The sequence below is a fragment of the Eurosta solidaginis genome, chromosome 1, assembly GCF_040869045.1.
Source record: "Eurosta solidaginis isolate ZX-2024a chromosome 1, ASM4086904v1, whole genome shotgun sequence".
Classification (NCBI taxonomy): Eukaryota; Metazoa; Arthropoda; class Insecta; order Diptera; family Tephritidae; genus Eurosta; species Eurosta solidaginis.
Genome location: NC_090319.1, coordinates 44,004,168 through 44,031,206, shown reverse-complemented (window position 1 = coordinate 44,031,206; position 27,039 = coordinate 44,004,168). Strand labels below are relative to the sequence as shown.

The window sequence follows — 27,039 nt, the reverse complement described above, 5'->3', positions numbered from 1 at the left end:
ATTCAAATTTTAATTGTTTCAACTAATACGTGAATGTTAATGATAATGCTAGTCTTTAAATACCTTTTATAAATATATTAATAATTATACTCACATTCGATTATTTGATAATCGTCATCTTCAAAATCTATATTCGAATAACCATCCTCATCCGTATCGGTTTTTTGTGCATCGATGTCATTATCAATTAACGGTGCAGCGGGGCGCTGTGTTGTAACTTCTTTATTTGCTATCATACCAGATGAATTCCACAGCGTGGGTAATTGGCCAAGTGGTGGCTGAATTTGTGGTGAACGAAGTGGTGGCTGAGTTTGTGGTGAACGTAGTGGTGGCTGAGTTTGTGGTGAATGAAGTGGTGGCGGAGTTTTTGGCGTGCCAGGTGCTGGTCGTGGCCGGTATTGAAGTTGGCCAAGTGATGACTGAATTTGTAGTGAAACAGTTGGTGTAGCTAGAATGGTCCCAAGGCCAGGTTTCACAGTTCCTTGTTTTGACGGTATTTGTACAAGATTGCCATTTTGAACGATAAACATGTTTTTAGTAGTTGCTGGTTTGAATTTTACGCTCTTTGTTGTAGTCTAAAAATAAATAAATGAGATAAATGGATCAAACGACAAACACAAAAACTAACTAAAATTTACTAAAATTCTAATTAAATTACAATAAAAACAATTTCAAATGGCGCTTCGAGTAAGTATTTAAACGATATGGATTTTGGAGTAGACTACCAAATAACTCAAGTTTTCTTTCGTCTGAGCTAAGTGGCTGAGATTAATGCTTCGTAGATGTCTTGGGGATTCTCACCAGTTTTGTCATTTTTTTTATCTGCATTAACAACAAACGTTACTCAACTCCACGTTACAAAATTTTTTTTACATAAAACAATAATTATCATAAAAACAAGTAAGGACGGGACGGTTTTTGGCTGTGCCGTAGACTTCATACCTTTCATGAATGGGGCGGAACAATAATCTTATCCCGTTCGTAATCTCCAAATAATCAGATGTATAAGATAAGAAATATATAGTGAACAGATGTACATACCTAAATGATTTTAAGATAAATATAAAAAATGGCAAAAAACCCCCTTATCTGAACGATCGGTTGTATGGGATATATATTATATATAGCTCCGATCGAAATGATAGGAAATCTTCTATGATATATTAGAATATATATCACCAAGTTTCACCTTTTTATATTGGAAACTAAGGGAGAAATGGCCAAAAATCTTTCTATCTGAACGATTGGTTGTATGGGATAGGTATATACATATAGCTCTGATCAAAATTATTTTTTCAGGAAATCTTCTATGATATATTAGAATAAATATCACCAAGTTTACCGTTTTTATATTGGAAATTAAAGGAGAAATTGCCAAAAATCTTTCTATCTGAACGATCGGTTGTATGGGATATGAACTTTATATAGCTCCGATCAAAGTGATTTTTTCAGGATATCTTCTATGATATATTAGAATATATATCACCGAGTTTCACCTTTATACTTTCTAAATTGCGGCAGGAATGACCAAAATCGTCTTATCTGAACGATCGGTTGTATGGGAGATATATGTTATAGTGGTGCGATCCTACCGGATCCGACAAGCGTCTAATATAATACAAAAATACATCCTTGTGCCAAATTTCATTGAGATGTCTCAAATTTGAGGGATTAGTTTGCGTTCAAACAGACGGACGGACAGACGGACATGGCTATATCAACTCAGTTCGTCGCCCTGATCAATTCGGTATACTTAATGGTGAGTTTATTTTCTATATTTCTCAACGTTACAAACATCGGACCAAAGTTAATATACCATTTCATGTTCATGAAAGGTATTGTTAAAGGCCTTGAGCTCGAATCGAACCTGGGAAAATCTTTAAAATTTATATATTATTATATATTAAACAGTCATAAACTTTGCCAATTTTGGAATATATAGCATTTATAACACCAAATTTGCGGCAATAAAGAAAAGGTTTAAGTTTATGGTTATATTTCTACATTTATCTGGAATATTGATATAAATATTGAATGTATTTTGATGCAATGCAACTCTTCTCTTCGTACTGTTATTCGTTTCACTCCATTCGACTGCCTTCCATATAACCGCAATTAAGCAGCCAAACTATAATATTTTCATTCTTTATTTATGCTTTTCTAAACTACAAAAAACACAGTGATGCAAACAAAAAACTTAGGGCAATTGTGAATTATCCATAGACGGGCATCAAGTGTCTTATGCTTGGGATCGTTGACTTGGTAGTACTGGAAAGTGTCCCTAATTCCAACTTCTCAGCGCTTCAAACCAAATATTTCATAATTGTTAGGTATTGTTTGTAGTCCTTACTTCCGTTAATGAAGCAATGTTTAACTGTCGGCCGTAAATTTCTCTCCAGCAACTCTTCGTTCGGTGTTCCTTACAAATATGATTGTCCGTCGGACCTTAATATATTAAATTTACTTTCGTCTGACGGGCTTCCAGTACTCCAAATCCTTATGCCCACGATTTTTTGCTAACTTTATTCTTTTGTGTCGATTGATTTCGTTGATAAATGGTTTCTTCCGGGCAACTCTTCCATTTTAATTATTGCCTCGCTAAAAAAGTCGTATACTTTTAGGGTAGCAGTTAATATTGATTTGTTGGGCAACTTCTGTGGAAAGCTCAGGAACGCTCAAATTTGTTTTTTTATTTGCTGCACTATCCACTCACCGGCAATTTGCATCCGAAAGCAGTTTTGGCAGGCCATATTTTTTTCCACGGATTTCGGTTTTTTAAAACGTTTTACAAGGTCGTGTACAGTCGTAAGAGTTCTGTCCACTATTTCTGCGATTTACCGCATGGGTTTGCTTTCTTCATATTGAATAGTAACTAATTTTCTTACTTCAACTGAGCTTTATATAAGTAACAAGTAAGGGTGTCTAAGTTCGGGTATAACCGAACATTATATACTCAGCGTGAGCTTCAATTGTGCAGTTTATTTCAGATAAATAACTTTTCTACAAAAACGTGGCACCGCCCATTAAAAAAATGTCTCCCGATTTTCTCTTACAATAAAACTTGGTAAGTGAAATATCGTTTATACAATACTATTTTTCGCTAAGATATAGCTTTTTATTATTCTGGTCTACGCCCTCTTAAACTCCTTTTATATAAAATTAGGCGTGGTCTTAAACCGATCCCGTCCATTTTTACTGGAAATATTTCCTGCTGTAAGGAAAATATATGTACCAAATTTTATTACGATCCGGTAATTTTTCTTCGAGTTATGGCTCCCGCAACATAGAAAATTATTTAGTCATGAAAGTGGCGATGTCACGCCCATTTTCAAAAATTTGAAATTTCTCCTATTTCTTGTTATAATTGCACTTGGGGAAAAGTATTATAATTGATATAAATCTCTTTTTTGCAAAGATATAGCATATTTTTTTCGTTCACGACCCCTTTAAAAATCTTTTATATAAAAGTGGGCGTGGTTCTTAACCGATTTCGTAAAATCTCTGCTGAATTTTGTTATGATAGGTTTAACGGTTTTTTTATAACTAATAATATATATAAATAAGGTTTTTCAATTAGAACAAAATTTTTCTAAGCGGGGTCCCGCCTCGGCAGTGTTTGGCAAGCACTCCGAGTGTATTTCTGCCATGAAAAGCTCTCAGTGAAAACGCATCTGCCTTGCAGATGCCGCTCGGAGTCGGCATAAAAGAAGTAGGCCCCCTCCCGCCAATTTGTAGGAAAAATTAAAAATGGAGCACGACGCAAATTGAAAGAGAAGCTCGTCCTAAAATCTCTTGAGGTTATTGCGCCTTACATTTTTTTTTTTTAATATTTGTAGAATTGATTTTATCACAAGTGGGCGGTGCCACTGTCGTTTTCAAAAATGTTTTCCAATTTTTATCAAGAGTCTCAACATCACTCCACCCATCAAATTTCAACTTTCTAGGTGCATTATTTACTAAATAGTCAGGTGTTTCGTGTTATATATATAAAAAGTGGGCATGGTTATCATCCGATTTCACTCATTATCAATACCAATTTATTCTGGTTTCATATAAGCCCATATACCGAATTTGGTGAAGTTATCTCAATATTTGCTCAAGTTATCGTGGTAACGGACGGACGGACATGGCTTAGTTGATTTTTTTCGATACTGATTCGGTTCTTTTATACCTGTACAACCAACCGTTATGTTACCAAAGTTAATATATTTTATGTGCAAAGCACGCTGAGTATAAATAATGTATTCTTAAACTTTTTTCAGGCCGGTAGGTACTCCTATTACTTTTTGAGCAGCTGCTGTATGTGTTCTGTACTTGTTTCCTAATTCTCTTTATAAACTCATAATCATTTCGTTCCCTGCATCATTTCTTTGCAGCAAACAAACCTTATTGAAGTATGTCACATGTTTATTGGTCGTCGGCTTTGCTGGCACAGCTGTCGGCGGCGTTGACAACCTTTTTGACGTTGCTGCCGCCACTGTCGAGGTTGTTGTCGCTGCAGCTACATTCACAGCTACTGTTGGTGTTGGCGTTGCAGCCATGGTTTGTTGTTTGTTTACGGCTGATTTCCATTGTAAGGGGTGCAGAATTATTTTTTGCTGGGACATAGCGTTCAAAAACACAATTTTACAGCGTATTTTATACTAACTATACAACTTTAAGCAAGCAAGGTCGATCTTATTCACGGCACATTCACATACTAATCAACAATGCATGCTATCATGAATCAAACAAAAGAGATGAAAATATAATTTGCAGAAATGTTGAAATTGAAAATTAAATGACAGTATTGTCATCTCCTTTTAAGTCACACAACAAGTGTTTACTCAACATATTGATTTTTTCTTTCATTCGTAGTCATATATTTATCTTGGTCTCACACTAGCATATGCGTATTTACTTAAATTTCAATCTGCATGGTCGTGTTTGGTGAAGAATAAGGATAGTTGTATGCAACAAAATTTAATATATGTCAAATGAGGGAATAAATAACATAGAATGATAAATAACAGAGCGTTGCCGGTTTGTTGTTTATTTTTAAAGTATACAAAAATCCATGGACGGTGACCAGAGCTCCAAGATAACTCTTTTGTTATATTAGCCGTGTTTTTATACACGCGTATACGTAGGAGACCCATCTAGCGGCAGTGATTAAATAACTAGCTACAGACACAGGGTCTACCGAAAAGCGGAGACATAGCCCTCTGATGGCCATAGGGTATAACATATAGCTAAATCAGTTACGATGAATTGTTGACACACATAGAATACATAGAATTAGTGTAGAGGGTGAAACAAAAACACATATTTCAGTTACATCTGAGTATATGCGTATTGAAATTTAGTAGTACACATTTTATGCGCAGCAATTTCAGAGGTGTATTTAAAGTTTGACGCTTAGCAGTCCATATAAAGTTTAAGCGTATAGACGTTTACGTGTAAAAAAAACACGACTATTTTCATTGGCCCCAAATGATACATTTGAAAGCTTTTACACTCGCATTATGCTTAGCCTTCCCTGCAAGACTCGACTGCGAAGACACTGACGTAACTGATTAAACAATAGTACGATAAAAAGAAAATATGTATATCAAAAATACAAAGCAGCTTCAAAAAACTAGTAGAAAATACTTTTTATAATTCTAGTGCAGCACTAATAGCATTTTCTTTTCTGGCTAAAGTGTTACGCTTTTTGTACGCCGCGCAAGGGTTGTTGTGCTATTCTAAAAAACAGGCAACGCCTTTACGGGGTATTTCGTTCTTTTTGAAAATTTTTGCCAGCTTGCAACGCAAAAGCGTTACACTTTTACCCTGTATAAAATGGCGGCGTGACAATGCAACTCTGTGAAACTCTCAATTCGCTCTTCCACATATACTCTGTTAATATGAGTGAATAAGGTGAGTTGAAATGTTCGTTGTATGCACTATAAATATTGAACATTTTCTGGGGTAGGAGTAACTCTATTAAGGCTTTACCATTTACTTATCCTGCAAAAATTGTTGGATCATGTGGTCCACTGGAGTACTTACCAGTATACTCCACTCTAATGCAGCAATGGACAAACTCATGTTTCTACATGAACATATTGTAAGCCGATCATTGCTCGTTTTTAACGATTGTAATCACTACACGATGCATGTATGGAGTACTCGCTATGGACCAAGCGAGTGCTCCAAAATTATCCACAATACATACAAAAAATATGGTCCAATTAACATTGCGATGTCCTAGGACCGGACCATATACTCCAGCTCCGCATTACATCAGAGTAATCCATGGAGTACCCACAGTCCAATAAACATCGTGTAGTGATTACAATCGTTAAAAACGAGCAATGATCGGCTTACAACATGTTCGTGTAGAAACATGAGTTGGTCCATCGCTGCATTACAGTGGAGTAGAATGGTAAGTACTCCAGTGGACCACATGGTCCAACGATTTTTGCAGGGATTGTACATGGTACATTCATGACGGAACGATACAAGGTGGCAGCATGGTGACATACCTACAAACATAAATAAAAATTCAATGTATTTTGTTTTTGTAAATTCGATGGACAAATGTCAAAATCGTACTGCGCCGAAAGTTGATGTATCAAATCAAATAAAAACAAGTAAGGAAGGCTAAGTTCGGGTGTAACCGAACATTACATACTCAGTTGAGAGCTGTGGAGACAAAGTAAGGGAAATCAACATGTTGTTAAAGGAACCTAGGGTAACCCTGGAATGTGTTTGTATGACATGTGTATCAAATGGAAGGTATTAAAGAGTATTTTAAGAGGGCGTGGGCCTTAGTTCTATATGTGGACGCCTTTTCGAGATATCTCCATAAACGTGGACCAGGGGTGACTGTAGAATTTGTTTGTACTATATGGGTATCAAATGAAAGGTGTTAATGAGTATTTTAAAAGGGAGTGGGCCTTAGTTCTATAAGTGGACGCCTTTTCGAGATATCGCCATAAAGGTGGACCAGGGGTGACTCTAGAATTTGTTTGTACGATATGGGTATCAAATGAAAGGTGTTAATAACTATGTTAAAATGGCGTGGGTCTTAGTTCTATAGGTGGACGCCTTTTCGGAATATCGTTATAAAAGTGGACCTGGGTTGACTCTAGAATGCGTTTGTACAATATGGGTGTCAAACGAAAAGTGTAATAAGTTTTTTAAAAGGGAGTGGGCCTTTGTTCTATGGGTGGACGCCTTTTCGGGTGTTAATAACTATGTTAAAAGGGCGTGGGTCTTAGTTCTATAGGTGGACGCCTTTTCGAGATATCTCCATAAAGGTAGACCAGGGGTGACTCTAGAATTTGTTTGTACAACATGGGTATCAAAAGAAAGGTGTTAATGAGTATTTTAAAAGGGAGTAATCCTTAGTTTCATAGGTGGACGCCGCTTCGAGATATCGCCATAAAGGTGGGCCAGGGGTGACTCTAGAACTTTTGTGTCGATGATGATACCCATCAAATGAAAGGTGTTAATGAGTATTTTAAAAGGGTGTGGGCCTTAGTTCTATAGGTGGACGCCTTTTCGAGAATTTCGCTCATCAACGATTTTGACATTTCGCTACTCAAATAACCCTGCAAGAACATTGTGGTTAAACCACGTAATATAAAATTAGTACTACAAAAATAGTTTTCTACGATTCTTTTTAAAGAAATTAATAATTTGTTCAGAAACTAATTTATGAGTGTGATATCTTCTCTAACTCTTTAAAATAATTATATTTGATAAATTAATCATATAACGGACATGTAAAACAAAAACATTTATATCAACCTTCTTATTATTTTTTCTTTCTTTTAGGTGGACAATGGTATGGCGTTGATATTACTAAAGAGCATATTGCTGACAATTACGATCAATGCGTTTGGGAGCCTTCGATTATTAAAATCAATGCCTTAACTGCCGCTGCCGAAGCTGCCTGCATGATTCTTTCCGTCGATGAGACAATTAAAAGCCCTAAGGCGGACGCAGCACCAATGGCTGGTGGTATGGGCCGCGGTATGGGACGACCTATGTAAATACTACATACTTAATACATCTATTAATCATGCAAATTGTCATCGGAGGACTTCATTAGAAAGCTGATTTAAATATATACTTATTACTTCCTTCATACTATTAGGTCACTGTCGTGTTTATATAATTTTTTATTTAAGTAGTTTGGCTTTTGAACAAAAAAGTAATAATTTTAAGAGAGTTTGTAATGAGGTCAGATTTTGTTTTACCGTTCATCAACTCTGATAACTTCTATTCTTATTCGCGCTGCATAACTGTTATACTTAAAATCTAATATGTTATTGTATTCCTACTTCGCATTGTTTTTTATTCAACTTTTTTTTTACACGTCTCATGAAAAAGAATAAAATAAAACCAGAATTTAAACAAGAAAATCGAATTTATTTTTGTACATTTCATATTCTAGCTCTCAAAGTAATCTTGGAACCACAGTAGAGAGAGATGAAGGGTTGGCGCACGGCCCGGCACGATATTTCCAAATAAACGGAAGGGATAGGATATTGTATACTGCACCGATCCAGAAACATAAATACGACGATCCTAAAAGCTACGAGATCATTGTAGTGTATTCAAGCTGGAAAAATAGGGCAATAATATCGCATTAGGGTGGTTTTGGGGAGTGTTATTAATGTTGTTGGTCCTTTGCGGATATAGATTCGGAACGTTCCGATAACAAGCACTGTTAAGGTTTTAATGGCCACGTTGAACCTGCTAAGCCATTCCGGCCACCCACGCGTTGGTTCCATTAGGAACTTGGGGTCGTGAGAGTCTCGCCTGCTAAAGAAACAGGGTAGATGACGCTGCCAATTTAATTGGAGAGGCTATAAATTGCGCTTGTAACCCCATGAAAGGGTTACATTACACCCCCTTGAATCCCTAATATCGCATAGCAAATTATCCAGAACCGTTGCAAGTATTAGGGATAACTCACTCATGACAGAGCTTACATTTATACTGGGTTCGCGACCATAAGGGGATACAAGATATTGAAAAGGCCGATGTCGGGGGGAGCATTCAATGCATCTACGGTAGATATCGCAATCTATGACACACAAAAAATAATACACTACTTGCAAAAGATTAAGCAAGCAGTAAAAGCGGCCGAAAAATGTGTTAAGTTTATATTATACTAACAAAGCGGCTCAAAGAGAGGCTTGCGGGGCATGATGGGCGTACTAACAGCACATTTCCTTCTAGCGTCACATACTTTTAAATAGACCGCATCAGTCTCGAAGGGCCTATCCCAAGAGCAGGTGGAAAGCAAATTCTAAAGAACCTTCTGCTCCCCGGTTTGACGTGTTTGGGCGGACTTTCACAGTGGAAAGCACTTCGGGGTTAAGTATCGTCCTACTCATCAATCGTGTCTCAGTTGCCTAAAAATTCTAAGGCATACATAGCATGGTTGACATCAACATTACTATCTCTAAAATAACCCTTTAACTGTCTTTGTCCTTAATGTCCGAAAATTTCGACCATTCGATAACATAAGCAAACAATGTTTACAAAAAACTAACAAGACCCCACGTTTCACTTATCTTCCTCTCATGCGGAAACGCTTAAAGACGTTCATGACCAGTAGACAATTAGAAACTAAAGTCATTTCTCCAAGAAAAAAATTATGCGTTATAAGACTCGTCATATCTGTCCGGATGTATGGCTCGGATTTATAAAAGGTGTCGAGAAAAGATGAGAAGACTTAGAGTGCTCGAAAGAAAATTTTTCGGAAGATTTAGCGCGTTCGTGAAGCCGACGGCCAGTATCGATGGAGGTATGATGATGCGCACTATGAATTGAACGCAGATACGTCCGATGAATTAGCTGCTTCCAATTAGCTTCAGTTATCATGAAATAGGAATAGCTGGCGTGACTTGATACGCAAAAAGCAGATACGCCTAGGCGTCGAACTTGAACATAATCCGTTCTGCCATTTCCAGTTACTCTAATCCTCCTGCAAAAACGGAAATTTTAGAGTGTTCGGTATTCTAGGCTCATTAACCTGCTGGGACGGCCATCTTATGTGTTTTCACTTGATAACTTACGCGGTATGAGCATAGTCAAATGAGCCTGGTATGCCTGAAAAAGAATACCGATCAAAAACTGAGGTCCGAGACCAGAAATCAAGGGGTTGTGTAGCGCAACATATAGCTTCTCCAACCCAATTGTCAACCTCACCTTCGAGCGGCGAATCTCGTTTCACTAACAGACGAGGCTCTGGCGACCCCAAGCTCCTCATGGAACTTGGGGGTGGGGAGGGAGGGATGGCCTGAAGGTTCAATGTGGCCATATAAATCGTTCCCGAGATGGTCGGGCCAGCACCTTAATGGTGCTGTGTTACCGGAGCGTATCGGATCTGTATCCGACAAAGGACCATCACATCGATAACACTCCCCAAAGCCTTCGGGGAGTAACCTAATCGCTACAACAACAACAACAACCAGAAATCATTCGACCGACAATGGTCTACGAAACACTTGGGTAATGGCAAGAAATCGGTGTGACTAACAAGATTAATATACTAAGTTAACGTCAATGCCGTTTGTGCAGCGATCACAGGACGATTAAATTGAGCTCTACGGGGGTTTTGAATGTGATATACTAACTACAACTGGTCACTGGGAATCTTTAGTTAGAGTAAATACGAAAACTGCCAAATTCTGCTTAATGTGAAATAATCCTGTCTCAATGTATAAACGTTTTACATCTCTATTATGATTGAATTCGATACAAACTACCGAAGTTATTTCGGAGATGGTGAACTCAGTGAGAAGTTTAAAACTTAAATTTTCAAGAACGAGTTGAAAATGGTCTGCGGAGTAAACGTGATGAGATCGCGGCCTTTGTTATATCTAAGTTGCTCCTTCGCTAGCGAAGGGGTATGTCAGTTATGTATTCTTCGTAAAGCTCTGCTCTGAAGGAAGCAATATTCTCGGTTAGGAGGCGGCTCTTTGGTGCTCGTCTCAGTAACCTAACCTTAACCTAGCTATCCGGCATAACATTTGTTTAATTTTGGTACTGAGGTATCATAACATACAGTGAAACCAAATATTCTATGAGTTAGTTCGTCATAGATCTAGTTTTCATGCCACAAGAGCTGAGGATGCTCTTGCGCCCCTGGATTTTATAAAGTGCGTATCTTTCAGGATAGTCTTAGCGAGGGGAAGCGTTTCCAAAAAATTTGATTGGAATCTTTAGTTTTCAGATCTAGATGCTGCAGGTAGCATGTCATAGAAAGCCTGTAATATTTGCCAAGAGGACGAGGTCTTTTATAACAAAGGTCCTGGTTTTTCGTTTCGTCGTTGCGCACACTTCTGGTAACTATATGGACTCATTTAGGCTTACCTAACCTTTGTTATTCATGCAAAGTAATACGATCGCTAGCCATTAAGATAATGTAATATCAGGGGGAACTCTACTATCAAGGATGGAATAGGGATAATGTACATCATGTCTGGGGCAAAAGGAACGGCGAAGCACCGCACGCACGACTCTTCAGAGCACTGCCGTAGTGTGAAGAAATCCCTTGGGACACCTTTTTTAAGAGTCTCACATAACTCAAGGCTAATAAGGCGGGTGGAGCAGCGAACCAACCTGGATGAAAGTATTCCCCACTTTTACTCGATATTTTAACCTGACAGCGGTGTTTAGGTACTTCAGTTCCCATTTTTAGCAAGGATCTCGTGGTGCCACCTCCAGACACGACATTGTTGAAGTCTTTCCCGATGCCAAAAGTTAATTTCTCTCAGTGTATATATACTATGTATGTAAATATGTATGTTCATAAGTATGTACATATGTATGTATTTTTAGTCAAATATGGAATGAATTGATATTTCTGCGACGTAATAGCCAAATCCTGTACCGCCATCATCTTTAATCCATGTCGCCGCTTTACCTTTGTTTTTTGAGATGTTATACATACATAAGCACATACACATAAGCATTGCTCTCAACGTTTCTTTTTGTTGAATAAATAAACAAAACGAATCTGTGCTCTGCTGTGTTGGCTCAACAGGACATTCCCCGGGGATTGAGCACAAATTTTTCGAGCTTATTATTTGTAGACGGTTTGATGGTGGTTGAAAAGAGGACATCCATATGTAGATATGTGTATGTGTGCGGGTAGGTATAACATTAAGGTTATTGTTATTCCTATTTTTGGCAAACGAGCAGACGTTTCTTTTGTCCATGCTCTCGAACGCACCCTGCTTGTTCTTGCATCAAAACCATAATGAGCTCTAACAATAGAATGGCTCAACGTTAGCAACTGGGGGCGATGTGTCTGGCTGAGTTGGCCTGGTATGGTGCTTTCGTCAGCACTCAGTACTCTGCTCTTTGGTATTGTCAAAAATAATGGGAAATTTTCATATCCTGCAGATATTTTAACAAATTTCCCATAATTTAGTAAAACGCAATTTCTACTACGCATGTCCGTTAAATGATGTGTATCTATACTACCGCTTCATACCCGGTTAAGTAGAATTTATGTTATGCTTGTGCACACTCCCTGCAATAATTTTCAATAAAATTGTTTTATAAAGGGTGGCTCAGTAAGGACGATGTTTATTTCTGTAAAAAGTAGTGCTTTTACAGGCTCCCTAGGTCTTTACTAGGTTCATATGCTATGGATAATGAAGAAAACCGTCCAATTCAATGAGAGAGATGCATAAAGTACGAAAGAGCTATAGCTACCCAATTCCGAAGATAGTCATCTGACGTCACATTTACCACGACACTTCTTTTATTCTTCGTCTGGTCATCGCTATTTTCTAGTTGCTATTATTGTTGCTGTATGAAGAAATACCCTTTCCAGAACCTTGTTACCCTTTGGCGAACATAGATACGGAACCAGTAAGTTGTGGCTTCTGAAACTCACTTATCACCAGTTATCGTATGGCTTCGTTCCTTCGAACCAACTTGGTTACTTTCTACTGCTAAAATAACAGCAATAAGCTCAGTCACTCATGACTTCTTTGTCTACATGTAGATCGTGGCAAACTCGAAAACTTACTTATGCTGGATCATTTCCGAAGCTCTACTCTTAGCGGCTCTTCTACTTAACTGTTATATAAGTCAATATCGGACATTCCCATGTTGTTAACAAACACTTGCATCATATACTGTAACGAAGCCGTATTATTTCATGGGTTAAGACAGAAGGAGAGAAAGGCATAACTTCAGTGGCATCACTCACAATAGGCAATGTGACCCATTCCGCGTTAATGCAAAGGCTGTGATAACCGCTTTTCAGGAACTGCGATGGACGTGAAGAAGAATCTTGTCTGAAAAAAACACCATGAAGAGATGCAGCTATTCAAGGAGTTGAGGTTAGGTTGCATACATAGGTATGTACTCTTAAGCAGGATAATCCTACTGAACTTAAGAAAGGTGATCCCTAAATCAGGGTTCATTGCCTATGGATAAATCATATAATGGAATATAAACAAAACTTAATTATCTGATTAGACCTTATCAGTACACAAGGGTCTATGAAAGGGTCTTTATTGGCCGGGCAGTTCAACACCTTGTCAGTGCTATATCAGAATTCGTTACTTGATTTCAAATCAGCTTTCTCTGTGGTTTGCCAAATGACGTTGATTAACACTATTATGATGATTTGTCACCTAATATAACCCAAACTGATAGCATTTTTATTCTTATTATCTTATTTGACTTACTTTAGCCTTATATGAAGTAATACTATTAGTACTGATATGATATTGCATACATATTGTGGTTTGTATAATGCGATTTAATCCAATCCTAAGTGTATGAATGTGATTCCACCTGAGTTGTTCATATTAAATAAGATATGATACGATATCACCGTATCTTTTCTGACTATGCCTTTGGTAGTGTGACATAGCACCTTATGATCTACCACATCACATCGTTAGTTCTGCCATATCACATCAACTTTCAAGGTTGTAATGTTGTATTGTCAGATCTAATCAAAATGAAAGGAACTTTTGTCTGCTGAATATCAACTGACTTAATTTAATCCTATATATAGCTCCGCACAGTGTCATTTTTTTCACTTTTAGGATGCCAAAAGTCCAAAAAACAATGTTCTCCAATCTCAAAAATGTTTTGACATGCAACAGATTAATAACCAACTGTTAAGAAAATGTGTACACAGCAAAGTAAAAAACCCACGATCACCATGATAAGCATTCAGGGCTGTCATGGAATCAAATTGTTGTCGGAATCGGATTTAAAAACGACAAAATAATTTCTTTGGTGTCATGAAATCCAATGTTATCGGTTTAATGTTCGAATTGGAATCAGTGTGGGTTTTAGGTTTCACAGAATCCGATAATATCGATTTTGCTATCGGAAACAATACAATCAGTTAAATGCTGTTGGATTTAATTTTTTCCTAGTTGTATTTCTCTTGCAGTTGAATATTTTCTAAAAATGTAAGTAAATAAAGGTTTAATTTATAAAAATAAATGTAAATTTATATATATTTTCATTCTTAATAGGGGAAAACATAAAAATTTAATGCAAAACAGTATTTTGACTGAATTTAAGGAGAAACATCCAGATATTTCGAAGGGCTTCACGAAGCACATCATCTAAAATCGTCGACAACGTGCTTCTACCTACATTCATGCTAGAATCCTTGCCAACTGATCTTTGATAGGATCCTTCAGCTAAAATCGTAACGTATGTAGCTGCTAGTTGCAGCACTGGCAGAACTTTCGAGCCAGTTAAGCGTCCTTCAGTGGTGTCCAATACCATTCAGAAAGCCTCTTTGTTTATGCGATAGTATGCAATGTAACTGCAAATACACTATAAATATTTAGAAACCCACATTAAGAAATATTTTTAATTACGAGGTCTCTGGCAACTTAAATGTATTGCTGCGATCTCTCAAAATGTTCCTTTTGACCCACTCGCAACTTTCTTCTTCCAATAATATATATGCTACAACTGCTGATGCCATTTTGATGTCAATAAATTTGTTTATTTCTGTTTAAATGCACAAAACAACTATTTTATAAAATTTTGCAAAAAAAAATTAACATCAAAATTGCCGGTGCGTCGCAAAACAGCTGATTCGAACATCGCTTTTATTTAAATTCGAAAAGAGCAAAACCAATACGGTTTTATGACCAATTTAAATCAATATTGGTTTGTAATTCCGACAAAACATAAAACCGACTTAGATTCCATGACAGCCCTGATTATGAAACTTGGATAATTGAAACAAGTGTAAAAATCATTTCACATTCCAAAATTGTTGACCAACTTTGTGGCCACGTGGTGGATTTTTCGATTACTGTTTTGACTTCAAACTATTTTATTTAACATACTTGGGTAGTTTATAATAGCATTGGTAAGTCTCAGCCACGTAGGCATTTAAATTTAATTTTTTTTTTTTTTTTTTAGACAGCCACTAAAAGTTTGGTAAGCTTAGAAAAATTTTCGTTTTCAATAGAATAAAACTTGCCTGATTCCGCCCAATTCCATTGAACGAATACATACACTTTAAAGGAAATTTATATAGTTTCAGATAAAAAAAGAAAACAAACCATTGCGAAATTTTGCGTTTTTCTTTGTAATCGCCAACTTAATGTCTCTATGCCCTTTCACGTATGAAGCACAGTGACCTAACAATGGAATGCCCTCAATTCAAGTCTGCAATACTAGATCCCAAAAAAGACAGTTATACCTGAAATGGTAAAAACCCAGAAAAAGGAAACTTGTGCACTGAATAGCCTTCATTGTTTGTCATATGAGTTTGTCCATAGTTAACGAGTTGTGCACTTATCCCATCAACTTATGTTATGTATGCACGCCTACCTGAGGGTCGTCTATTATGGGTGATACTTCTAAGCAATTGAGTGCTTCGGGAATATACATATGTATGTATACATCACATAAACATCTACCTAGCGCTCTGTCGGCATATACATCATCGCAAAAGTGCTACATATGTGTGGCTTCTCCAAAAGATATGAAAATTATGCAAGCCCTGTCAGAGCAAAATGTTGACAAAAGCATGCTTGCTTTCGTTATTTCCCCTTTACTTTCTTGGATACGATGAATGGAATATATGCTACACATCGCTTATCAAATGGAAATGAAGACCTGGTGTATGAGGGGGAAGAAAATGAGGAAAAGATGAAAAAGAAGAAAGAACATGTCCGAAATAGATTCAGGAAAGAAGTTGGTCTTTTGATTGATATTCCAAAGCAAAAAACAGGCAACACAAATGGTGACAACACTGCGAGAAGATTCTTTGGAGATCCTGAAATAACATCAGACATAACCGGCATAAACATCAATCTTTTGAAAAGGTTTCATACATAGGATGTGGGTTTCAAATAAATTCTGAAGCTTTTGACCACTATGTGACAGAGACAAGGGTACTATATTTATCGGAATATGCTTGGTACAATATGCCAGTGAGTGTACATAAAATTCTGTTTCATGGAAAAAGCATAATCTTGTCTGCTATTCTTCCTATTGCTCAACTTTCGGAAGGAGCTCAAGAGTCCAGAAGCAAAGATGCAAGGAACTATCGCGAACTTTTCACCACAAAAAAGTCAAGAATTTGTAGTAACTTGGATTTGCTGCACAGATTGCTAATATCGTCAGACCCGTTCATAAACAGTTTGCGGAAAACCCCTAGGTCAAAGCGGCGAGCATTAACGAGTGAAGTTGTTGGCTTATTATCTGAACCAGAGCATGTCGACGATATTGACTCCGACTTACTTTATACCCGTTAAAATCAGCTTAATCACGCAATCCATCGTAGACGGTTTTTTCGGGATTCGTAACATTTGAATTCGTAACATTGCTACGATGGATTGCGTGATTGGGCTGTTTGTTTTAAATATTTTTCGCGTTTCGTTGGTAAGAACTTGTCGTAGAAATTTTCAAATAAACGTCAAAAGTTTACATTCCGAATGATTTCAGTGATGCCACTGTACGAATTTCGAATTTACTTATTACTTTCGGAGAAGTTCGAAAACACGGTCGAATTGCATGAAAGCAATTTCGTAACTTTCCCGAAAAAACAGTCTACGATGGAATGCGTGATTGGGCTGAATATCACTTTTTATTTATAAGTATGTATTTCGATTCAGTTTTTACAAATATATGTACCTATGATGTGTTTGAATTTGAAAATAAAATTTTTTAAATATTAATCAAAAGCCGCTTAGCTACAGTTAAGAAATATAAACAATTTTTATTTATATTGCCACTGGAAAATGCTTGTAAAGTAGAAAATATGATTATGTGAAATTTCACCTTATATGAGTGCAAGGAGAATAAGTGGGCGGATCACGCCCATTTTTATTCTCAAATCAGATTTAGGTATCTGCAACCACACTGAAAAATTTCAAATGAATTGCTCCATTGGTTTGGCTGTTATTAATTTTGGCATCCTAAAAGTGAAAAAAGTTACACTGTGCGCCGCAGGCATATTTGTTCTGATATGATGTCATATTTTATGGTTCGTGTGATAGGATGCGATATCACAGGGATAGCATTTGGGATAGTTTGATGTGTTGCGCCAACTTATCGTATGATTTAGAAGGAAGTGATGATATTTGCTACTACCTTTTTTAAACTCGTTTATGTCGGTCTGATTTGACTAATGTGACACTTTCATTTCAAATATGCTTATTTCCGACTGGAACTGAGACGTATCCCTGCTGTCCGAGCAAGGTTTACGACGTTATAAGGTTATGACAAAGTACATTGCGGAATACCCTATAATTCTTGCAGAGGCTTGCTTCCCACAGATGTATGGATTTATTACATATATGTATGTATATGTTTATGTAGATTCACTGGAAGATATATCGATGCCATATTACACAGTACAACAAATTTGGATGTGAACAACATATTAACCAAGGCATTTCTCAGAAAGGCAACTCTGTACAGATAATTTCTATATAACTTACTTTTAGACCAGCAAGTATAAAATTTGTTTATTTGCTCTTAACCCTAAAACGGCCGACGAGTTTTACAACACATTTTGGCCGACGCAGTCACCCGGGGACTGCAAGAAAAAGAATAAAAGTGTTCAACCCGTTACAGTTGTCTATGACTAAAATTATAAAACCTTATTTTGTATTTTTTCTACTTAAAATTCAGTAGGTTAGGATGTTACGGAACATGGGTTAAAAAAAAATGTATTAAAAATTTGTTTTTTTTGAGGGGAGAATATGAAAAAATCACCCCGGTAACTCGGCGGTCGTTTTAGGGTTAAAGATATAGACGAACCTCGTAGTCACGGCCTTATACAATATTTTTTGTTAATTTCAAAATATGTCTTTGACCCATTATTTAGCTCTGTAAATGTCTCGCATTGTATATATCACATCAAGTGGTAAATTTTACGCAATCCTTAAGTTTTCTGAACTCGTGATGATCGATAATTTAAGTTGAGCCTCGGAGATCCCAATAATCTCGGCAGAGAAGTAGTGCAGAACCACAGGTGGCATCCCTGAACCAATTAAATTGGTCCACGCACCAGACGAATCCCACCCTCTTGAGGGAATTACTGAGGTGAAGTTTGCGCAAAAGTAGCGACCGAAATTATGATAAGATTTGCTTAAAATAATGGACGTACTTAGCTTATTGTCTGTATTTCGAGAATGTGAGGCATAGGACAAAAAAGCAGAGGCAGAAATGCGTGAGTGCGAGGAGCTTGAGCTGCTAGCCACCAGGAATAACGCCCGAAAATTTTACCAAAAAATTCGGCGACAGACGGAAGGTTTTAAGACCGGGGAAAACCCCTGTAAGAATGGAAACGGCGACCTTGTAACTGATGTCCAGAGATTACTTAGATTATCGAGGGAACACTTCTCTGCACTACTAAATGGAGACAACGATTTACGCTCAGAGATGATGAACCCGATCCCGCAATCGATGATGATGGAATAAATGTCCCCCCACCTGATTATTACGAAGTCAGAATAGCAATAACCAGATTGAAAAACAACAAGGCCGTGGGCTCTGATGGATTGCCTGCGGAGCTATTCAAATACGGCGACGAGGAGTTGGTGAGGCACATGCATCAGCTTCTTAGCAAAATATGGGCGCACGAGTGCATGCCCGACGATTGGAATCTAAGTGTTCTTTGCCTAGTCCACCAGAAAGGGGATACTGCAAACTACACCAACTATCGCGGAACCAGCCTTCTTAATATCGCATATAAGGTTCTGTCAAGTGTATTGTGCGAAAGATTGAGCCCACCGTGAATCAACTGATTGGACCGTATTAGTGCGGCTTCAGACCAGGTAAATCTACCATCGACCAGATTTTCGCAATGCGCCAAATCTTGGAAAACCCCGCGAAAAAAGAATCGACACTCATCACGTCTTCGTCGATTTTAAAGCCACCTTCGACAGCACGAAAAGGAGCTGCCTATATGCCGCTATGTCTGAATTTGGTTTCCCGGCAAAACTTATACGGCTGGGCAAAATGACGTTGAGCAACACCATCAGCTCAGTCTGAATTGGGAAGACAATTTTACTAGCAGACAGAACTTAACCGCTCTGGAACAATCTTCTATAAAAGGGTGCAATTGCTGGCATATGCTGACGACATTGATATCATCGGCCTAAACACCCGGGCCGTTAGTTTTGCTTACTCAAAACTGGAAAAAGAAGCGGTAAAGATGGGTTTGATGGTGAATGAGGACAAAACGAAGTACCTGCTGTCATCGAGCAAAGAGTCAGCGCATATGCGCCTTGGCAACCACGCTACTGTTGGCAGCCATAATTTCGAAATAGTAAAAGACTTCATTTATTTGGAAACCAGCTTCAACACTAGCAACAACATTAGATCTAAATTCCAGCGAAGAATCAATCTTGCCAATAAATGCTACTTTGGACTAGGTAGGGAATTGAAAAGTAAAGTCCTTTCTAGGCAAACTAAAATCATACTCTACAAGTCACTTATCATACACAGAAGCATGGACCATAACAACATCAGATGAAGTGGCTCTGGGAGCGTTCGAGAGAAAAGTTCTTCGAAAGATTTATGGACCTCTACGCGTTGGCGATGGCGAGTGCCGCAGAAGATTTAACGTTGAGCTGTGCGAGCTACACACAGACATCAACATAGTCCAGCGAATTAAAACGCAGCGGCTGCGCTGGCTAGGCCATGTTATGCGAATGAAATATGACGCTCCGGTCAATAAAGTGTTTCTATCTGAACCCGCTTATGGAAGCAGAGGTAGAGGGCGGCTCCCACTCCGTTGGAAGGACCAGGTGGAAAGCGATTTAAACTACCTTGGTGTGACCAATTGGCGACGGTTGGCAGAAAGGAGGAGCGACTGGTGCACCTTGTTGGACAGCCATAACCGTTTAAACGGTTAAGCGCCAATTAAGTAAGTAAGTAAGAGGGATAGGACGAGGCTGACTGAGTTGGATAGGGAGAGAAAAAGAAAAAGAGACGGACAGCGAGAGTTAAACACTGAAAATTCTTAAAAAAAAGAACTAGATATACCAAAGTTCGGGCAGGACATTACTGTTGCTAATACTTTTCTCTGGGCCAACTTCACGCTATAAGGTTCTATCTAGCGTACTGTGCGAAAGACTGAAGCCCATAGTCAACAAACTGGTTGGACCTTATCAGTGCGGCTTCAGACATGGTAAGTCTACTATCGACCAGATCATCACAATTTGCCAGATCCTGGAGAAGACACTCAATTCGACACTCAATATCCTTTCGTCTGCTTCCAATGCAGCCTTTAATACCGCGAAAAAAAGCTGATTGTACGCTGTTGTGTCTAAATTTATGCTCCCTGCAAAGCTAATAAGGTTCTGTCTCCGTAAGGATTGGGAAGTACCTCTCCGAGCCATTAGAAACTAAACGAGGTTTGAGACAAGTCGACTCCCTTTCGTGCCATTTATTTAACATAATGCTGGAGAAGATAATTCTAGCTGCAGAGCTAAACCGTGGTGGTACAGTCTATTATAAGAGCGTACAATTACTGGAGTATGCTGAATTCGAGACAAGGATCGCGTCTATTTGGGAACCAGCATGAAAAGCAAAAACAATGCCAGCTTAGAAATCAAACCACGGTCTGTTGGAGAATTGATGTTGTATAGTGTTATTTGACTACGACCAGATATTTGATTAAATTGTTCCAAACAAGTGGGGACAATATTTATACGAGTATATTTGAATGTGCAACAGTTTTATTTATAAATTTAGCTGGGAGCTTCATATTATATACATACACAGATTGTTATGTGCAATAGGCCTCCATATTAAAAATAATATGGGATGTACATGCATATATAGATTTAGTGCCGCATAGTAAATTATCACTTGAAAGGCTATAAAAATTGCCACAATTGCGATGCTCGTTACATATTTCCGACGAAATCCATTCTAATTCCAATTCTGTTAGAGACGATTTAAGTTCTTACTTATTTACTTAATTGCCGCTTAACCGTTTAAACGGTTATGGCCGTCCAACAAGGCGCACCAGTCGCTCCTTCTCTCTGCCAACCGGCACCAATTGGTCACACCAAGGGAGTTTAATTCGTTTTCCACCTGGTCCTTCCAATGGAGTGGGGGCCGCCCTCTACCTCTGCTTCCATAGGCGGATTCCGATAGCAACACTTTCTTGGCCGTAGCGTCATCTTTCATTCGCATAACATGGCCTAGCCAGCGCAGTCACTGCGGGTTAATTCGCTGGACTATGTTGATGTCTGCGTGTAGCTCGTACAGCTCATCGTTAAATCTTCTTCGGTACTCGCCATTGCCAACGCGTAGAGGTCCATAAATCTTTCGAAGAACTTTTCTCTCGAACGCAACCAGAGCTGCTTCATCTGATGTTGTCATGGTCCATGCTTCTGCACCATATAGCAGGATGGGTACGATAAGTGACTTGTAGAGTATGACTTTCGTTTGTCGAGAGAGCGCTTTACTTTTCAATTGCCTACTTAGTCCAAAGTAGCATTTATTGGCAAGAGTGATTCTTCGCTGGATTTCAGTGCTGATGTTGCTAGTGTTGATGCTGGTTCCCAAATAAACAAAGTCTTTTACTATTTCGAAATTATGGCTGCCAACAGTAGCGTGGTTGCCAAGGCGCATATGCGCTGACTCTTTGCTCGATGACGGCAGGTCCTTCATTTTGTCCTCATGCACCATCAAACCCATCTTTACCGCTTCTTTATCCAGTTTTGAGTAAGCAGAACTAACGGTCCGGGTGTTTAGGCCGATGATATCAATGTCATCTATGCCAGTAACTGCACGCTTTTATAGAATATTATTCCAGAGCGGTTAAGTTCTGCAGCTAGTTTAATTTTATCCAGCATCAAATTAAAGAAATCGCACGATAGGGGGTCACCCTGTCTGAAATCTCGTTTAGTTTCAAACGGCTCGGAAAGGTCCTTTCCAATTCTGACTGAGCTGATGGTGTTGCTCAACGTCATTTTGCACAGCCGTATAAGATTTTCGGGGAAACCAAATTCAGACATAGCGGTATATAGGGAGCTCCTTTTCGTGCTATCGAAGGTGGCTTTAAAATCGACGAAGAGGTGATGTGTGTCGATTCTTTTTTCGCGGGTTTTTCCAAGATTTGGCGCATTGTGAATATCTGGTCGATGGTAGATTTACCAAGTCTGAAGCCGCGCTGAAAAGGTCCAATCAGCCGATTCACGGTGCGCTTCAATCTTTCGCACAATACACTTAACAGGACCTTTATGCGATATTAATTAAGAAGACTGATTCCACGACAGTTTGTGCAGTTTGCAGTATACCCCATCTTGTGGACTGGGCAAAGAACACTTAGATTGCAATCGTCGGGCATGCACTCGTCCGCCTATATTTTGCGAAGAAGCTGATGCATGCGCCATACCAACTCCTCGCCGCCCTATTTGAATAGCTCCGCAGGCAATCCATCAGCGCCCGCGGCCTGGTTGTGTTTCGATATGGTTATTGCTATTCTGACTTCGTCATAATCGGGTGGGCGGACATTTGTTCCATCACCATCGATCGCGGGATCGGGTTCGTCATCCCTGTGCGGTAAATCGCTGTCTCTATTTAGGAGAGCAGAGAAGTGTTCCCTCCATAATCTAAGTCCTTTCTGAACATCAGTTACAAGGTTTTCGTTCTATCAGGAGTTTTCCCCGGCCTTAAAAAGGGAGGGTGGATCCGTGTGTAGAAGTCCACCCGAAAGTGGGGAAAGCTTCTGATCGCCATTCACCTGGGAATGGCAAGAGCGATTCTTTGGCTTGCGGTTCAAACAGCTCACTACTTCCGGTCGCTTGCGGCCAAGTATCCTCTGGGTAGCCACTAAACATCTGTTGAGCTAATGTAAGAAGGCGACAACCTGGCTAGGCTACTCTGACATAATCGGTTTAAAGGCTAGCCAGGGGATCTTTCATCAGCAGCATCTGTCCACCACTAGTGCGGCTGCAAGCGGGCGTCTGTCTTGGATCAAGCGGCTCGCTATATAAACGTGCAAGTAATATTTTCACCCCCACTGAGCGGGCTGTGCGCTGGGCTTGGCACCCGCCACGTCAAACCACACTCCAAAGAGAAGCAACAACAAGCCTCGGACGATTTAAGTTCAGATTAGTTTGATTAGGAATCAGCTGTCTGATCTAACTTACGTATGTAAGTAGTTCATTGCTAAGGCTGCATCTCATTAGGCAGCACAAAAATATCAGTATAAAACAAACTACGAAATGCTCATGGTCGTCGTTTTTTCAATAAAATCAATGTGCACAAAGGAACGACGCTATGCTCGCCTCATGGTTTGTTTGCTTCTCAGGGGAAGAGGAACGAACTCTATCTAATCCAAAAAAGAGGTAACCACGGATATCGCAGCAATTATCGCGAAAGAAGACTTCTTAATATCACCTATCCATCTAGCTTGAACTAACCGGTCCATGAGGACCTCACATAGACTGATTGAGTCCGTAGTGTTATCCATCTAGCTTAATGACCGAAAAATTCATTCCCGGTGGAAGAAAGGTAACAAAAAGACGCCGTTGATCTAGATTTTACGTGTCGAAAAAACAGCGAGCCTAGAAGCCTATACGCCAATTAGAAGGCCTGCGTTCATATGTTTATAATCTGCATAAACTAAACCAACTTTACATCTCTATTTTTGTACAGCTCAACTGCCAATCCGTTATTCCGAGGTGCTTCGTTTTCCGGAATTGAAGCGGAATATTGCTTCCCTTATTTGGTTTGGTAATGGAGGGTAGAAGCCATCATATAAAATTTGGTATTTGGGTTCATGTTGTTATTGTTGTTGGGGGCTAAGATACTTGGCTTGGATATCATAAGTGGTTTCAGGCTCTGGATCAGGTACTGATATCAGTCTTAGACCGGCCATAGTGACGAATGTCACGCGTGATTAGTTATCACGTCCTGCACGAGGTGCCCCTGCTTCTACTTATAATGGCGGATCTAGAGAGGACAACTCGATAAAACCCGCACCCCCTGAGTCACTGTGCCGAGCTCAGGGGAGGGAGGACTCTTTAAGAGTCAAGATCGGTACTGGACTGTTTTAGGACTTTGATTTCACATTACATTTTGACTTGATGACTTTGGGCTGGTAGGTGCGGTATTCTGCCACTTTAGTAGGTCGGGGTGAAACCCTACCGAAATGGCTGGTAGGCTAATGCTGCACCTGCCCATGTCCCGGCTCCGTCGCCGTTAAGTTGGTGGTGTAGGTGCGGTTGAAGATTTTCCCGCTTCGCGTCCGGTCTGGCTCTGAACGCATTACTCATAAGGTAATGCGTTAACCCTCGCGTGGCCTCCCTGCGTAGCATAGATAACCACGAGACCGTTAAAGGGCGACTACACAATCGGCTCCGGATAGCGGCCTTGAAGGGGGACTTTTTTAGAATGGACAAGACTAATACGAATCCGCCAAGGATGGGGTGCGGAAGAAGAGGGCTTTTGATGGAAATCCGTCAAATCAATCTTCAGTACTCTAAGGCGGCTTCCGCAAATTTGTTGCTCTGCCTTGAAAAAGGCGGAGTGGATATAGTCCTTGTCCAGGAGCCGTGGCTGAGTAGTAACGGCAGTAAGATTTCTGGATTAAGGACTGGAAAATTCAACACCTTAGTGCATGGGGAGGCAAGTAGGCCTAGATCCTGTGTGCTTGTTAAAAAAGAGATTAAAGCTTTTATTCTCTCTAATTTCAGCAATGCTGACGTAACCACGGTCTGCCTCGAGCGAGGAAGTAATGAAATGTGGGTGGTCTCAGCGTACATGCCCCACGGGGACGTAGTGGGACCACCACCTGCGATACTGGGTGAAATCACCGCTGAAGCAAGGCGGAGAGGTGTTGGCGTGATCATCGGTGCCGATGCTAATGCCTATCATAGCATTTGGGGAAGCTCGGATACCAACACTAGAGGTGAGTCTTTATTTACTTTTATTGTAGATGAGGGACTTTGTATATGTAATAGGGGGAATGACCCGACTTTTATTACTGCGGTAAGGGAGGAGGTCCTGGACCTCAACCTGGTTAGTAGAGAACTGGAAGGTCGGATATCTGGATGGAGGGTTCTCAATGAGCACTCCTTCTCTGATCACCGATATATTCAGTTCTCAGTGAACGAAGAACGTCCCGGTAAAATATCTTTTAGGAACCCTAAAAGTACTAACTGGGACTTGTATTGTAGGAAGCTGGAAGAGCTACTGCCTGCGGTGCCTATCATTAGTTCGGGCCTGTCCGAATCTGAGATAGACGTTCTGGTGGAAAACTTCACCTCGGCAAGCAATAGCGCCTTTCAGCTGTCCTGTCCATTGAAAACTTAAAGAGGGAAGGGCAAGCCGCCCTGGTGGTCGGATTCTCTTGACGACCTAAGAGCGTCCAGTCGGCGGCTCTTCAACAGAGCCAGGAGGAGTAAATTACCCTCGGACTGGGAGCTCTATAAGGTGAGTCTGGGGATTTATAAATATGAAATAAGGATAGCCAAGCGAGATGCATGGCGAAGCTTCTGCGAAAACGTAGAAGGCTGCAATGAATCCGCGAGATTTAGAAAAATACTCTCTAGGAACCCCGCTCCTCTGGGGGTATCTGAGAGATGATGGTGGGGACTGGTCGATGAGTAGCGAGGAGTCCCTGAGGCTTTTACTGGACAATCATTTTCCCGATGTCCCAGTTGCGCAGGGATCTTCGCCTGCATGGTCGGCGGTCGTTGGCCATGCAGAAGTGCCTGCCATTCCAATACGGGAAAGTCAAATAACCTGGGCTATAGGGTTGTTCAAGCCCTATAAGTCTCCGGGCCCGGATGGAATCATTCCTGCGCAGCTTCAAAGGACTTTGGGGATTTCCTGCCGCTGGTTGGCCATCATATATACTAACTGCCTCAGGCTTAACTATATCCCGAAGTCTTTGCACACGGTTAGGGTTATTTTCATTCCGAACGCCGGCAGAAGCTCTCATGTATCACCTAAGCATTTCAGGCCAATCAGTCTCTCGTCGTTTCTTCTTACGACGTTTGAGCGGTTGATTGACCTGTACCTACGGGAAAGGATACCTCGGGGGTTACTGTCGGCTTCACAGCATGCGTACTGCAAGGGCAGATCGACGGAAACGGCTCTCCATTCGATTGTAAAGCAAATAGAGGGGTCCCTAGAACACAAAGAGTATGCTCTGGGTGCCTTTCTAGACATCGAGGGAGCTTTTAACAATGTCTTACCGGGGGCAATCGAAAGAGCTCTGGTGGGTTTAGGAGTCGAGGCGGCTCTGGTTGAATTTATTAGCAAACTTCTATGCGGCAGAATTGTCGCAGCGGAGTGGGGAGGGGCCATAATTAAGAGGAAGGTGTGCAGGGGCACGCCACAGGGGGGTGTCCTATCTCCTCTCCTCTGGGTTGTGGTAGTCAACGAGCTTCTTGTGGAGCTGGAAGCCAATGGTTGTCGGGTGGTTGCCTATGCAGATGACCTCGCTATCCTAGTCAGAGGCAAATTTCTGGGCGCCCCGCGCGATGTTCTTCAGGGCTACCTGGATACTGTGGCTAGGTGGGCTGAATCATGTGGATTGGCGGTCAACCCGGGAAAAACGGA

The 27,039-nt window shown here is 39.9% G+C and overlaps 2 protein-coding genes across 6 annotated transcripts in view; one reads left to right on the top strand and one right to left on the bottom strand.

Annotated features, from left to right (window-relative positions):
- Positions 1 to 8,311, top strand: part of LOC137252613 (T-complex protein 1 subunit eta-like) — a 114,469-nt gene extending 106,158 nt beyond the window's left edge. Inside the window, exon 6 of the mRNA XM_067788599.1 lies at positions 7,804 to 8,311. Coding sequence (XP_067644700.1) covers positions 7,804 to 8,021 — 218 coding nt within the window. The 3' untranslated portion in view covers positions 8,022 to 8,311. The remainder of the gene's footprint in view (positions 1 to 7,803) is intronic.
- LOC137252556 (piggyBac transposable element-derived protein 4-like) overlaps positions 1 to 27,039 on the bottom strand; it is a 371,343-nt gene that overhangs the window by 2,875 nt on the left and 341,429 nt on the right. For 2 of the 5 annotated variants that reach the window (XM_067788476.1, XM_067788489.1), the window contains exon 2: positions 95 to 575. In XM_067788476.1, coding sequence (XP_067644577.1) covers positions 95 to 575 — 481 coding nt within the window. Of the gene's footprint in view, positions 1 to 94; positions 576 to 2,713; positions 3,218 to 4,385; positions 4,706 to 13,694; positions 13,758 to 27,039 lie in introns of those variants that run through there. The other 3 variants (XM_067788481.1, XM_067788468.1, XM_067788497.1) reach the window with 3 other exon arrangements.